The 15,097-nt window shown below is 59.7% G+C and overlaps 1 protein-coding gene across 1 annotated transcript in view; it reads right to left on the bottom strand.

Annotated features, from left to right (window-relative positions):
* The window catches only part of LOC104675265 (SCO-spondin), a 58,211-nt gene that overhangs the window by 38,273 nt on the left and 4,841 nt on the right, over positions 1-15,097 (bottom strand). Inside the window, 28 exon segments of the mRNA XM_030932768.1 lie at positions 2,067-2,121; positions 2,223-2,376; positions 2,962-3,112; positions 3,232-3,414; positions 3,507-3,647; positions 3,744-3,896; positions 4,007-4,238; positions 4,320-4,411; positions 4,511-4,639; positions 5,193-5,429; positions 5,891-6,112; positions 6,317-6,550; positions 6,794-6,963; positions 7,055-7,148; positions 7,245-7,394; positions 7,745-7,854; positions 7,943-8,070; positions 8,172-8,368; positions 9,517-9,651; positions 10,002-10,258; positions 10,494-10,588; positions 10,703-10,892; positions 11,633-11,867; positions 12,100-12,265; positions 12,442-12,669; positions 12,754-12,929; positions 13,479-13,596; positions 14,823-14,967. Of these exon segments, the coding sequence (XP_030788628.1) occupies positions 2,067-2,121; positions 2,223-2,376; positions 2,962-3,112; positions 3,232-3,414; positions 3,507-3,647; positions 3,744-3,896; positions 4,007-4,238; positions 4,320-4,411; positions 4,511-4,639; positions 5,193-5,429; positions 5,891-6,112; positions 6,317-6,550; positions 6,794-6,963; positions 7,055-7,148; positions 7,245-7,394; positions 7,745-7,854; positions 7,943-8,070; positions 8,172-8,368; positions 9,517-9,651; positions 10,002-10,258; positions 10,494-10,588; positions 10,703-10,892; positions 11,633-11,867; positions 12,100-12,265; positions 12,442-12,669; positions 12,754-12,929; positions 13,479-13,596; positions 14,823-14,967 (4,577 nt within the window).

Genomic DNA, 15,097 nt, shown 5'->3' with positions numbered 1-15,097 from the left:
TATGCTGGCTCTGTTTTAACCTCAGCAACTTGTGGATGCACTTTTAGGATAAGAAAGCTGCAGCCTGACCAACATGGCAAAACTCTGTCTCTACTAAAAATACAACAATTAGCTGGGCATGGTGGTGCATGTCTAACCTCAGCTACTCGGGAGGCTGAGGCATGAGAATCACTTGAAGCCAGGAGGCAGAGGTTGCAGTGAGCCGAGATCGCACCACTACACTCCAGCTTGGGTGTCAGAGTGAGACCCTATCTCAAAAAAAAGAAACAAAAGGAAAGAAAGAAAGAGAGAGAGGGAGGGAGGGAGGGGGAGAGAGAGAGAGAGAGAGAGCGAGAGAGAAAGGAAGGAACTAAGGAAGGAGGAAGGAAGGAAGGAAGGAGGAGGGAGGGAGGGAGGAAAGAAGGAAGGAAGGAGGGAAGGAAAGGAGGAGGAAGGAAGGAGGAAGGAAGGAAGGAGGAAGGAAGGAAGGAAGGAGGAAGGAAGGAAGGGGAAGGAAGGAAGAAGGAGGAAGGAAGGAAGGAAGGAGGAAGGAGGAAGGAGGAGGAAGGAGGAAGGAAGGAAGGAGGGGAGAGGAAGGGGAGGAGGAAGAAGGAAGGAAGGAGGGAAGGAGGGGAGGAGGAAGGAGGGAAGGAAGGAAGGAGGAAGGAAGGAAGGAGGAGGAAGGAAGGAAGGAAGAGGAAGGAAGAAGAAGAGGAAGGAAGGAAGGAAAGGGGAAGGAAGGAAGGAAGGAAGGAGGAAGGAAGGAAGGAAAGGACGGAGGAAGAAAGGAAGGAAGGAAGGAGCGAAAGGAAGGACGGAAGGAAGAGGAAGGAGGAAGGAAGGAAGGAAGGAAGGAGGAAGGAGGAAGGAGGAAGGAGGAAGGAAGGAGGAAGCAGGAAGGAAGGAAGGAGGAAGGAAGGAAGGAAGGAAGGAGGAAGGAAGGAACGGAAGGAAGGAGGAAGGAGGAAAAAAGAAGGGAAGGAAGGAAGGAAGGAAAGGAGGAAGGAAGGAAGGAGGAAGGAAGGAAGGAAGGAGGAGGAAGGAAGGAAGGAAGGAGGAAGGAAGGAGGAAGGAGGAAGGAAGGAGGAGGACGGAGGAGGAAGGAAGAAGGAAAAAGGAAGGAAGGAAGGAAGGAGGAAGGAGGAAAAGGAAGGAAGGAGGAAGGAAGGAAGGAGGAAAGAAGGAAGGAAAGGAAGGAAGGAAGGAAGGAAGGAAGGAGGAAGGAAGGAAGGAAGGAGGAGGAAGGAAGGAAGGAAGGAAGGAGGAAGGAAGGAAGGAGGAAGAAGGAGGAAGAAGGAGGAAGGAAGGAAGGAGGAAGGAAGGAAGGAAGGAAGGAGGAAGGAAGGAAGGAAGGAGGGAAGAAGGAAGGAAGGAGGAGGAAGGAAGGAAGGAGGAGGAAGGAAGGAAGGAGGAGGAAGGAGGAAGGAAGGAAGGAAGGAGAAGGAAGGAAGGAAGGAGGAAGGAAGGAAGGAAGGAGGAAGGAAGGAAGGAAGGAAGAAGGAAGGAAGGAAGGAGGAAGGAAGGAAGGAGGAAGGAAGGAAGGAGGAAGGAAGGAAAGAAGGAAGGAGGAAGGAGGAAGGAAGGAAGGAGGAAGGAAGGAAGAAGGAGGAAGGAAGGAAGGAAGGAAGGAAGGAAGGAAGGAAAGAAAGAGAGAAACCTGGACCCATAAATGCATCCATTTCAAGCCTTTGTATTTTCCTATTTCATTTATAATTCATTTCCAGGCAAAGATACTTTTGAAAAGTCCAACTTAACTTTGTCTTGGCTGTTCTAAGATGAAAAGAAAAGCAACCAGAGCAACCAGATCTGAACAGAACCAGAGGAAAGAGAACACCTCAAAGGTGGCACCATGTGGGAGGCAGAAAGCCCCCAAAGCACAGGAAGGCAAGGCGGATGGAGAGGGAGGGCAGAGAGAAGCCTTCCCACCCTGAGGTCCCTTCTTTCCCTTGGCATGCAGAACTCAGGCTTCCCGCCACGCTGAGGCTGGGGTATCCAGCCACCTCCGCTCAGTGCCCCAGTTCCCTCTCAGCGATCCCACCAATTGTCCTCCCCCTGGGGCTTCCCTGTCGTTCCCCAGGCACACTCACCAGGTAGGGCACAGTGGCAGCATGATTCTCCCGTTCCCTCCACCAAGACCCAGCCCTGCAGAGGCACAGAGGTCAGGCCACCTGCCTATCTCCAACCCACTCCACCAGCCTCCACACCCCTCCAGCTCTGCCCACCACACAGTCCAATGCCCTCACCTGGGGGCAGCTGCCGAGCGGGCAGTAGGGTGAGCAGCGTGCGGTGAGGTTGTGCAGACACTGGCACACCCTGCAGGGGCCCCCACGCCAGCGTTCCCCGACACGGTGGACCTGGCCCTGGTGCTCACACCCCTCACAGGGCTCCGTCTGGCACCTGAGAAGGGAAGGATATCCCTGAGCTGGTGACGGGGCTTGCGCAGGGTAAACAACTCTCCTGGTTTGCCTGGATTGAGGACATCCCTGGGACTTGGGACTTTCTGTGATAAAACTGAGAAAGTCCTGGGAAAACTGAGACATTTGGTCACCCTATAAGCCCACTCTGCCTCTGCACCTGAGACATTGCAACTGGCCCAGAAGAAGGTCAGGGAAGCAATTTGTGCCAACACTGCAGCCAGCGCAGCAGGTCCCAGAGGGGGCTTGGGAGGCAGCTATGGCAATAGCCCCCTGCAAGCCTCAGCCCAGGAATTCAAGCTGAGTTTGTGAAGCTACATTTGCAGGCTCCGTCTACCCACCTTCAAGACCTAGAGAGCATAAAACTAGAGAAGGGGGAGCCAGCAGTCCCCAAAGAGGTTCTGGGATTCCTGGGATTTAGACAGGTAGGGACACAGGGCAGGGGTTCCAAACTGGGGCTGTGTGGTAGATGTGGAAGGGGCACACAGGAAGCTTCCTAAGTGGGAGGTGGGGTGCGGGTCAAGGTCCCTGCAGGTGCCCCAGTGGGGGGGGGGGGGGAACAGAGCACCTGCGTGCCTTGCGGTGGATGCCACGGCACTGGCGACCTTGTCCGGAGGGGCGGGGGTTGTTGGGGCTCCGGAAGGACCACTGGATGCTCTGACTTCCACAGGGGCCCAGACACTCAGCCCAGGGCGACCAGGAGGACCAGCCACAGTCCACTGAGGGAGGGCCAAGAGTCAGGGCCTGAAGGAGGTGGTGGATGCACAGCTGGGAGGTGGGCCTGAAGGAGGGTGGATGTGCAGGGAGAGGACTAGGGACCCCGAGGGAAGGGCCTCACCAGCACAGTCCGGGTTGAGTCGGCAGCGTCGGGGCCGCCCGTCTTGGCAGATGCAGAGCCGGCAGTCGGCCTTGATGCGTTGCCCGGGCCAGTAGCGGGCGCCATCTACCAGGCAGGGGCACTGCCGGGGCCACACACACCACCCCTCGCTGCCCAGCACCTGCCCTTCTGGGCACCAGCAGCCTAGAGGGGGCCCAGGATGAGGCTTCCATGCAGAGGGCTGTCGCCACAGACCCACACCCTGGAGCCAGCGCCTGGGCCCAGAGCCCCCTTACCTGGGCTGCCACAGGGCCGATCAGGTGGGCACATGACCTGGCTAGAGATGTCATCACAGGTCAGTGGGCAGGGGGCACAGGGCTGGAACATGAGCTCCCCAGAGCAGGTGGCATTGGGGCAGCTGTCCTGAGGGCAAGGCTCTGAGAGAAGCCGGAAGCAGAGGTCAGAGGTCAGGGAAGGGAGCTCTGCGGAGGTGATGGCCTCCCACCAGCAGTGCCATCCTCTCTTTCACTCACTGGTCTGGCGGGTGCTGTGCGGGCCTCCGGGCAGTGCAGCGCAGGTGCGGCCCCCGTTCTGGGGTGGGTGGCACTGCCGTTGCCGCGTCATGGTGCCCCTGCATGGCTCAGAGCACACAGACCAGGGGGACCAGGCGCTCCATTCACCGTCCACTGCAAGGCGGGGGGACAGGGCAGGCAGTGGGGACCATGGGTGAAGGCTGAAGGCCTAGTGGCCTTCTTCTCCCTTCCTCTATCCAGGCCCCACCACCCCAGCCCCTCACCTGGGCAGGCTGCTGTGAAGCAGGTCTGAGACTGGTACTCAGGTCCCGGGCAGTGCTGTAGCACCAGGAGGCCGAGTGGGGAGCAACGCCGGCTCCGGCCCTGCCCCCCGGGCCCACATGTCCGGCTGCAAGGTCCCCACGGGCTCCAGGGGCCCCAGGCCCCACAACCCTGCTCTTCTGGGGAGGGGCCTGCCTGCCCTGACCCTCCACAGTCAGGCTGCCCATCACACACCTGGGGAGAGAGTGGGGTGAGGGCTCCTGTGCTGGGGGGCAACATGGCACTGCCGCCTCCACCACCCACTCCCACCCTCACCAGCTTGAAGCCTATGCAGGTGCCATTGGGGCAGGTGTATTCTGGGCAGGGAAGCCCTGTCCTGTTGGGGCCTCCCGGGGCTGGCAGCCCCCCTGGGAAAGAAGAGGAGAGAAAACGCAGTGAGCAGGGAGTGTGAGCTGCGTCCCGGGCCCAGCCAGCAGGGCCTCCCTTAGGGAACAAAGGGTCCTCACCGCAGTCCAGCTCGTCCTCGCCCTGGGGACAGTCTGGGATCCCATCACAGAGCTGCTCAGGGGTTAGGCACAGCCCCGGAGCCACACCACAGGGAAAGAGGCCAGGGCACGGAGGCAGCTGGGTGGAGCCTGCGGGCACCATGAGATGTCCTGCTCTGCTCCTGTCCCTTCCTGCCCTCTCCCTGCAGAGGGGCAGGAAGATGGATGGGAGGCGGCAGGGCAGGCCAGCCTGGGAGGAGCTGGGGCCTGTGCACAGCTCCCTCTAGGGGGAGGTAGGCAGGACCTGAAAGGCTGGCTTGCAGTGACACAAAGGGTGTGCTCAGGTCTGGTGGGGAAACGCTGATGGCGGGACCCCTCCAAACAGACACACTCCCCAGCCCCGCAGAGCCTCTGCCCACCCTCTTATCCCTTCTTGGCCAAGTGTGGGCAAAGACAAAGCCCCTTTCTTCTCTCCCCTGGGCCTAGGTGGGAGGGCAAAAACATTTCAAATAAAGTTTCACGAAAAAGATCAAAGGAACGCAAACATGGCCCAGCCTCGCATGCCCCCAAACCTAAATCGCTCTGGCTGCCGCGCCCACCTGTACCTCAGGAGGCGAAGGTGGGGGTGGTGCTCGGGAAGAGGTGGGCCAGCCGGCTTGGCCAGCTGGGGGCTGCGCACGGCCGGGGGGCGCGGGAGCCTCACCGCAGGCGTCGGGGTCCTCGTCCGAGCCGTCGGGACACTGCCGCACGCCGTCGCACAGCTGCTCGCGGGACACGCAGTGAGGGCCGTGGGCGCAGGGTGCGTCGTGCGGCGCGCAGGGCTCTCCGCAGCCGTGCTCGTCGCTGCCGTCGGGGCAGTCCTCCTCCTGATCGCAGCGCCAGCCCCGCGGGATGCACTCGCCGCTGCCGCACCGAAACTCGAAGGGGCCGCAGGACGGCGCTGCGGGGAGCGTGCGCGCTGGATCCTCCGCCGGCGAGCGCCCTTCCCATCCCAACTGCGCCCAGGTCAGTCCTTCCACCTCTGCCGCCGCTGCCCTCCCTGCTCCAAGTCCCTTGGCCGTTTCCTGGGCCCGGCCCTAACCCACCTGCAGCCCCTTCCCGAGAACAATCCCTCCTGCATTTTGCTGCCCTGTTGGTGTTCCCAAAGCTCTCCCCTGGGTCAAGAATTTCCATGAGACTCCCTGCAGCTGGGAGGGAGGCCTTGAACGCCCGGAAAGAGTGTAGACTCTTGCAAACGCCGTCCGCTTCATTCACTCCAGCCTCTTCGGGAGTCTCGCACTGTGCCTTGCTCCTTCCCATGCCAGAGCAGCGCCACAAATGCGTCTCTCCGAGGTTTCCGTGCCCCTCTCCCCCAGGCTTCTGGCCACCAGCTTTCCCACCTCTTCCCTCCAGGAGACTCACCAGGGCTAGCACTGGCCAGGGAACTTGGCGTAGTGTCCAGGGAGCCAGGGGAGGGGCCAGGCAAGGTGCCGGCAGGAGGCGTGGGCAGAGAAGGTAGGGGGCAGTGTCTCGGCCCCTCATCGGCTCCATCTGGGCAGTCCCAGACTCCATCACACAGCTGGATGGCCCCCAGGCAGCTGCCATCGACACAGGACACCTCCCCGGGGACGCAGGTCACCTGCCCTGCAGCCAGAAAAGAAGAGCTGGCCCTGGGGCACTGCTCTGTACTCTTACTGTTTGGGGTGCCCCAACTCCCACACCCTGAGGACCAACTTCATAGCAGGAACGTGGCAAAGGAGCGGGGAGGCGAAGTCGGGGCTCTTGAGGAGATGGGCCTTGCGTAAGGGAGTGCCAGGTGGGCTGGTTTCCAGGGTGGGGACAACTCACCCAGGCAGGACTCCTCATCTGCGGCGTCCGGACAGTCAGGATGACCATCACAGAGCAGGCCCGGGGGCAGGCAGCGTCCATCAGCACAGGCCAGCAAGCCCTGGGGGCACGGGCAGCCCTGTTCATCTGTGCCATCTCCACAGTCATCATGGCCATCACAGAGCAGGGCCAGGGGCAGGCAGTGGCCGGAGCTGCAAGTCATCTGCCCCTCCCCACAGCCTGGGGCGGCACAACCTAGCACGGGGCAAGCAGGCAGGCTCAGGACGCTGCTGTAGGGGCCCAGAGAAGCCCCGAACCCCAGAGGGACCAGAACACCCTCTCTTCCCCTCATCCCTCCAAGCCACAGATAGTCCCTGGCAATGGGAGCAGCAGCTAAAGAAGCCACTCCAGGACAGCTGCCTTGGCCCCAGGAAACTCAGTTACATGTGCAAGGACTGACCAACCCTGTCGCTTCCACACACGAGCAAAGACACTCACCCTCCTCATCAGAGCCATCGCCACAGTCGTCCTGGTTGTCACAAAGCCACCCATGGGGCACACAGTGCCCATTCTCTTGGCACAGGGCCTCTCCCTCTGCACAGCCAGGCACCGGCTCCTCACAGTGGCCACCGTCACCCCCACAATGCCATTGACCTTCCTGGCACGTGCTGAGCACACAGCGTCCTGGGATCAGCCACATGCTGGGCTTGGCCCAGTGCTTCTTCAATAGGTGCCCCCCAAGGTGACCTCCCCACTCACCAGTTCCCGCACTCCTTCTGCAGCACAGACCCCAGCGGGAAGGAGTTGCTGCCCCACTCACAGGGGCAGGAAGCTGGCTCCAAGCAGGCTCCTCCTGAGGCCACAGAGTGCAGGGCTTAGAGCAAAAGGGCACAGTGGCCCCTTCCCAGTCTCAGTGCCCCTCCCCTCTGCCCTTTGTCACTCTACACACCGTGCAGCAGAGTCCCCTCGGGGCAGAAGCAGCCCTCCACACAGGCCACCACCTGGCAGTGCCACCCAGGCTCAGGATGCTGCTCATGGCAGGTAGGGGGACACGTGGGGCCACAGGCCTCATACACCTGTCCCCCTTCACACTGCAGGGCTGGGAGGAGAAGAGAGAGCCTTGGATCACTGAGGCACAAGGGCAGCAGGATGCAACCACACCAGGCTGGCTGCCCAAGGTGACCACCATGGAGGGCACGGGGTATCTGGTGTAGACCTTGGGCATGATCCCCCTGGGCCTATGTGTACCATGTCAGCTCTACTCAGGAGCCATTCTTGCATATATGGCTCATCTAGAAAAGCGTCTGGCACAGAGTAAGCACTCAATGCACAGCTTGCCCTTGAATGAATGAACGGCCGTCTTGTGGGACAGCAGAAGCTCTTTCAAGAGGCTGAGCCTGTGGCAGTGGCAGGATTGAGCACTGGGGACTGAGGGCAGGGCACACTCACGGCAGAGCTCCTGGCTACGCCAGCGCACATGGTACCCATGCCGGGCACACTCATCTGCGTAGGTGGCAATGGCTGAGCAGAGGCACTCACAGTCACCCCCTGAGTCGCAGCTGTGGGAGGAAGTATTCAGTCCCGGCACCCCCTCCGCACGCCCTGGCACCCCCACCTCTACCCCACTCCAGGTTGTCCCCTCCTTACCCGCAGGCGTCATGCAGGCACCACTCATAGTGCTGCTGCGGGGGGACCTCTGCGTGGCATGATGCGAAGAGCGGCTGCAGCAGCACCCCGCAGCGGGCCCGAGCCCAGCCAGCCCGGTGTGTGTTCACCTGCAGGCACAGGGTGGCGTCTCCAGCACAGTGGACTAGCGGACACCCTCCCCAGCCCTGCCTCTGGGAACCTCCCTTCCTGCTTTCCCACCCTCACTCACTGCGCAGGGATGTGGCAGGTCTCCTGGCTCAGGGCAGAGGGTGCTGAGGCGCCAGGAGTGGGCTGCCAGTTCAGCTGTGGGCTCTAGGACGCCCTGGCGGCTCCGCAGATCATTACTGGCATCTCCATCAAAGTCACCACACAGCCCAGCCACGCGACCACGGAACTGAGGGGACAGTTGCACCAGGACCCGAGTCCCTGGTGGCAGGCAGCATGGTTAAAAGTGACACCACAAGCCCTTATCTGGGCCAGAAGACCCAGGGTCTGTTTTACCACCACCAGGTACCAACCCACCAGGAGGTGTGGTTACCTCTTTTGTGGGGGGATGATTGGTGATGATAAATGAAGAGACCTACATTTGGAGGGCTCAAGGTGGGAAGTAGGAGCCTATTTTCCTAACTAACACCAAGCCAAGGGCTGGGGGGGACGGAAATTCTCCATCAGGTCAGATTCCGGGAAATCAGACTCCAGGATGGACTGTGAGGCTCAGTAGCACCAGCCTCGGTGGCGGCAGGCTGGGAGGGTGGCCCAGCGGATCAGAGCCAAGTCTATATGGGGGTTATCTGGGTTTCTGTCAGTTCTGCAGAAGCAGTTAGATATGACATATAAACCAGCTGCTTATGTGGGTGATGGGAAGTTAGGATATTTATTTTCATTTCGCCTTTCTAAAACTTGGTACTTTCTCAATGTTTCCCTTGGTGTGGAAGGATTGCTTTCATAATGATGAAAAAGATAATTATGAAAACCTAATTTTTAAAAAAAGTTTTTTCTCGCTCTATTGCCCAGGCAGAGTGCAGCAGGGTGATCACAGCTCACTGCAGCATCGACCTCCCAGGCTCAAGCAATCCTCCCACCTTAGCCTCCCAAGTAGCTGAGACTTCAGACGCACACCACCATGCCCGGCTAGTTTTTGTGTTTTTTATAGACAGGGAGTCTTGCCATGTTCAACCCAGTCTGGTCTCGAAGCCCCGGACTCAAGATCTGCTCGCCTCAGCCTCCCAAAGTGCTGGGATTACAGTTATGAGCCACTGCACCTGGCAAAAAACCTAATTTGGAAACTTGGACCTCTTGTGTGGACTGGAAGGTAGGAGTGGCACTGGGCTGGGCATGGGGCAGGGCGAGTGCCGGCCAGGCAGGGAGGTAAAGTGAGAGCTCAGGGTCCTAGCCTGGCTGTCAGCCTAGCTCTCAGCCTAGAAATCTGCCCTGTGGAGGTGTCAGGGGCTCAGTGGAGGGAGACCAGGAGGAGGGAGGGTCAGGCATTGGGAGAAAGAACTTGGGGTGAGTCCAACCCTATAGTGCTAAGATGGGGCACGGGTCCGATGGTTGAGGGAGGGCAGGGGCCTGACCTCCGTCCCAGAGCAGGGTGAGGCCCAGGCGGGTCGAGAGCAGCAGGAAGAGGCCAGCACGATGCAGGCTCAGCCCAGGGCCTGTGTAGACTTTGGGGGGCGTCACCCTCAGCCCATTCACTGTCACTGCCCGGCCTGTAGAGGAAGAGAGGCACTCAGGCCCAACTTGAAGGAAAGGGTCCTCCAGATCCGCACGAGGCTCTCTAGCTCCCCCATTGAGCTCTTCTTCTGCTTCTCTACCTATGTGACCTTGGGCACGTCACTAGACTTCTCTGGGACTTAATTTCTGGGAGCCTTCCGGTATTATGAGTCCCACCCAAGAGGACAGGCACCAACCCCATGGCATGGAGGGCAGCCACGCCTGGTAAGGAGCCTGCCAGCAGTGGGCAGACACAGGAAACCCCATCCCCGCCCACCTTGCACAGCTGGGAAGCCATCCAGGTGTGCCCCTCCCTGGCAATGCCACCCTTCAATGTTGCAGCCACCTCTGAGCATGTGCACAACAGTGCCCTCCAGACGCACAGCCAATGCTTTGGTGCAGGTGAGACCGCTGGCCCCACAGGGCAGGTTCTGGGCAGAGACTGTAAACAGGCCACTGGCCTCTCGCACCAGCAGATACTCGCAGGCCCCGGGAAAGGTGAAGGCCAGTCCATCAAATGTCACATAGTGGGGGGCGCCTGATGCCTGGCACCGCCCACTGCACCGCTGGCCTGTGCAGTGCCACTGCCGGCCCCGGCACACGCTATGGACAAGGTGGGGGAGACAGAGTCACTGAGGACAGAGCCCTGGGGGCTGGATCCAGGGGAGGCAGCTGGTCCAGGTTCCAGGCAGTTTCAGGGTGGAGGGGTCCTGCAGGGTTCCTCTGGCCCAGGCCAGTCTGGATACCCCAGCCCCCACCACCCCAACCCCTTCTGGTGGAGGGAAGGATGATGTGTGGAGAGCCATGGGCCACAAGGCCAAAGGGTTAGAGGTCATACCAAATGTTGCAGTCTTCCTGGATGGTGGCGTTGGGTGGGTACCACTGCCCACTGTGACGGCAAGGACAGAGGTCAGGAGGCACACAGCGCTCGTCCTGGGCAGAGGACAGGAACAAAAGGCACCATGTAGGGGCATGAGGCGAGCAGGGCAGTGCCCTGGCTTAAGGAAGGCCATCCTGTTCTCCCATGCAGCTCCTTCTTGGACTCACCAGCAGCACCATGCCTGGTGGACAGACACAGCCATCAGCACTGCCTGCAGGGCAGGAGTGATTGGCGGTAGGGTTGTCACAGGTGAGGAGACAGGCACCAGGGGCATAGACAAGCTCCCTGGGGCAGAATGCCTGCTGTGGGGGGCAGCGGCGAGCTGTGCAATTCCAGAGGCCCCTTTCCTGGCAGACACTGCAGGAGGTTGAGAAGGAGTAAGAGGCAAGTCTAAGCCTCCAGGGACCTGGTCTGACCTGGTGAGAATCTCAGGAACCCAGACGCTCGTTGGGTTCCCAGGTGTCCAGATCCCATCATGTTGAGTGAAAACCCAGCCCTGATGCTGGAGACCTGTCCATCTCAGCTCCCAACACCCAGTCACCAACACAGGGAGCTGGACTGTTTCCAGCACCCTGACATGCCTGGGATAGACATTGTCACCCTTTCTGTCCCAGCTCCAATAGGGCCATCCTCCAGGCTCTGGAGCAGGACAGAGATATTGAACCACCCTACTCCTAGCCCAGGTAGGAGAGGGGTTGCATTGAAGCCTGCATCCTCAGCCCCCACCTTCATCAACCCTGGATCCTGGCTCTGCCTGCACAGATCCATAATCTGCCTTCACTTCTCTTGAACAAGCTGTGTGACTCTGCAAGCTGTTTAGTCTATCTGAGCCTCAGTTTCCTCATCTGCAAAATGGGAACAATTTTTCCACTTCTTACTTTATTAGGTTATGGTGGAAGTAAAACTAGATAAAATGATGCACAGGAAAGTGCTTTATGGACCCTAAAGTGCCCCACTACCGAGGGGAAGTGATCAGCACTCTGTCACCTCCAGCGTGCATGCTGCCACCAACAAGGCTGCACACCCCACCCGTTATCTCCCAAGCTACCTCTTCACCCCCACATTCTTCCTCTTGCCCCAAAGGTCGCTGCCCTCACCAGCGGTTGCACTCCTTCATGGTGGCACTACCAGGGGCATAGCGACGGGCTCCGAGCTGGCAGGGGCACAAGCTGGGGGGCACACACTGGCCCTCAGGGTCCCACAGCAGCCCCAGAGGACAGTTACAACTGGCCACACAGCTGCCCAGCGCCCCACAGTCCTCTGGCTCCCCGCAGTGTTGACCGCATGCTGGGGCACACTCTCGGTACTCCTGGCCACCAGGACACAGAACAGCTGGGCACAGGGACACACACAGGTCAGGGGCATAGCCACCGCTGGCTCTCTCGCTCTCTCCACCCCCTCTGAACCCCACACCCCACATCCCCTGTGCCTCTGCAGGAAGAAAAGCCCGGCAGTCTGCCAAGGGTAGTGATGCACCCCGGGCCCCCAGCCATTCCTGAAAGGGGGATGGGCTAGGGAGGAGGAGAGGAGCCTAGGTAGGGCTGGCTGGGCTGAGCGAACTCACGACAGAGGGTCTGGTTCCTCCAGGGAGGTGAGGCACCTTCCTGGGCACAGCGACGCGCATAGGCAGACAGCACTGGGCACAGGCAGTCCCTGCCAGGGTCACAGCCACACACGGCTGCCAGGCAGCGCAGATAGAATGGCTCCCTGTCCACCAGCCTGTGGCATTCCTTGGGAGGAGATGGGAAAATGGGTCAACTTCTCCTCCATGGAGTCTACATCCCCTTGGTCCCCAACAGCACCCCTGGGCTTGTCTGGTCTTCCTTGACCCTCCCAAGAGCCCAGGTGGAGGGCAGGGAAGGTGTTGGCCCATCTTACGGATGTGGGAGGAGCCCAGCCCAGCTACCTGGAAGACAGAGCTGTGCAGGATGGCACAAGCTGTCTCTGCGAAGGTGTGGCGCTGGGAGTGGGTGGTGCAGGGGGAGAGCGGGGCACTGTCCCCAGAGGGGCAACTTCCCTGGCCGGCCACCTGGAACTTGCTAGCAAAGGCAGCAATGCTAGTTTCCACATCTCCAGCTGGTGTCAGGAAGTCGTCCTGCTGGTTCTGGGTGAAGGTGCCACACAGACCCTGCACCTGGGCCACAGGCACGCATGTAAGACAGCCGAATGCAGTCCCACTGCACCCTTGCTCAGCCACACACCTGCCTCACTGGCACACCTGGTGGGCATGGCGGGGGTCCAGAGTGATGTAGGCTGCAGGGTCAGACAGTCCCCAGAGCACCTGGGCCCCAGGCCAGCGCAGCAGCAGGAAGGCAGAGGAAGTTTGGCGCACACTGAGGCCCTCAGCGCCAATCCAGGGCAAGCCCACGTCCTGCCCATTGACCAGCACAGCTCCTGGAACAGGGGGCCTGGTGATGGGGGTGGGGCACGTGGAAGGATAGGGCTGTGAGAAGGGAAGGAGCTTGGGTGGGAAGTAGGAGGTCCCGTGTCAGGGTGGGCTGCTAGGGACAACCAAAGTGTCCACCTGAGCTCCCTACCCCTGTGGCCCAAGGACTACCCTTGGCACACAGATTTTTCAGTCTCTCACCCTCATGATCAGTGTGTGGGAGGAGCTAGATGGCGAGCCAGAAGCTGGTTGGGGAGGGTTGGAGGGACCCTGCTGAGAGTGGCCTGCCCGGTCTGGTCATGCCTCGCGGCCTTTCAAGCTCTCATAGCTGCATGACTTGTATTTGACCCCAGGACGGGGCGGAAGATGCCTTGGAATATCTCCTCAGGACTCTGTGTGTCTGCTTCAGAGATGAGAGGGCCAGGGAAGTCGAGGCAGTGTGCTCAGGTGCAGGACTCTGGGGAAGAGTGTCTGGACTCCAAAGCCATAGGGTAGTGTGCAGGGGGAGCAGTGACAGGAGGCCTGGGACTGCGCCAAGAATGCAGAGCAGAGGCTACCTGAGTCCCTGAGCTGGATGTGGGTGTCCTCCAGGGAGACGGAGATGGCGTGGAGGCAGCTCCCAGAGTCACAGGCCCCATGCTCCAGTAGGATCAGTAGCTGTCCCTTCACATAGTCCTGGGACGGGCAGGGGGAATTCAGTGGGGCCAGGCGGGCCGACTCTCTCTGGGGAGGCTTTTGGAGACCTTCCCTACAGACCACCTTCAGCACGCACCTGGAGGCAGCTGCTCACCTTCCGGCCAGCCAGACTGTCTGCCAGGTAAGGGGCTTCGTCCTCACCATGGGCCGGCATGCATGGATGTTTGTATGCATGTGCAGGGCCATGGATGTGCACATAGGTGTCATGTGGAAGTATGTGTGTGCATGTTTGTGTGTGCACGAGTGTGTGTAGGTAAGTGCGTGTCCGCATGTTAGGGTGAGATGACTCCTCTCTTTCCTCCACATGGGCATGTATGTTCTCCCATATGTGTGTGCATATGTACACACGTGCTAAATCTACATGCACATATATGAGTGTGTGTCGTGTGTATGTCTGTGTCTCTCTGTAGGTGTGTACCTGGATGCATGTATATGTGTGTGTGTGCATACAAGTCTCTGTGTGTTGGTGTGTAGCCTGTATGTGTGTGTGTAAACATGCAGATCTCTGTGTTGGTTTATAGCCTCTGTGTGTGTGTATGTGTGTGTCTGCACATGCAGATTTCTGTGTGTTGCTGTGCAGCCTGTGTGTGTATGTACACACATGCATCTTTGACTGTGTTTGCTGGGGGAGATGGCTGTCTTTTTCCCTCCCCATGGACAGGCACAGCCTCTCTGAGGACTGTGCTCCCAGGACCTCGTCACCTCCATCACTACTTATGAGAGAAGTGGGAATGGTCCAATAGTTTGATGGAGAGATCACTCAGGGGGCCCTAGATGATTGGGAAAATCGTGGCCTGCACCTGAACTTGAGAAGTGAGCTCACTTCACTGGGGGAGGTTTAGGGTGGGAGCAGGGCCTCTGATTTCCCCTGAGGTTGTTTTGCGTGAAGTAGCCTGTAACAAGCCCAGCCTGTCCCATCTGTGAGAGACACAACTGAAGATGGGTTTTGGTTACTGGCCCTGGGCTGGGTGGTGATGACAGAGGGACTTTCACAGGGAAGCTGGGGAGGAGGTGAGAACCCAGCGGGAGGCCTGAAGGCCTGTGACAGCCATGCCCCCAGTGTTGGTTCTCCCTTGGCCTTTCCTGGGAAGACTCTGGGTTTCCCTTATTTATTTAGGGGTTTCCTTACAGTCAGCCTCACTGTGCCCTCTAGGAGGGCCCCTACTCTGGCAGAGTGCCACCCCTGCAGACCGTCCTCTGCCCACCTGCACCAGGCTGTAGCGGCAACCTTGACCGCCCCGGAAGGAGTAGCTCCGCCCATCAAAGGTGAGGTAGTGCCCGTCCCCGCCCACGGCACACTCGGCGGGGCACAGGGCCTGGGCACAGTGCCAGCGGCCATCCCTGCACACGCTGTGGACACGTAGATGAGACAATGAGCTCTGGCATCAGGTCCACACTGAGGGGGTGGAGATGACCCCTGAGCTGGAGGTGACCCCCCAAAAACCCTTGTTCCTCCCCTCCCATGGAAGCCCCTCCTGCT

This window comes from Rhinopithecus roxellana, chromosome 6, assembly GCF_007565055.1.
Source record: "Rhinopithecus roxellana isolate Shanxi Qingling chromosome 6, ASM756505v1, whole genome shotgun sequence".
NCBI lineage: Eukaryota > Metazoa > Chordata > Mammalia > Primates > Cercopithecidae > Rhinopithecus > Rhinopithecus roxellana.
The sequence above is the reverse complement of the archived record's forward strand: the minus strand, read 5'-3'. Positions and strand labels throughout refer to the sequence as shown.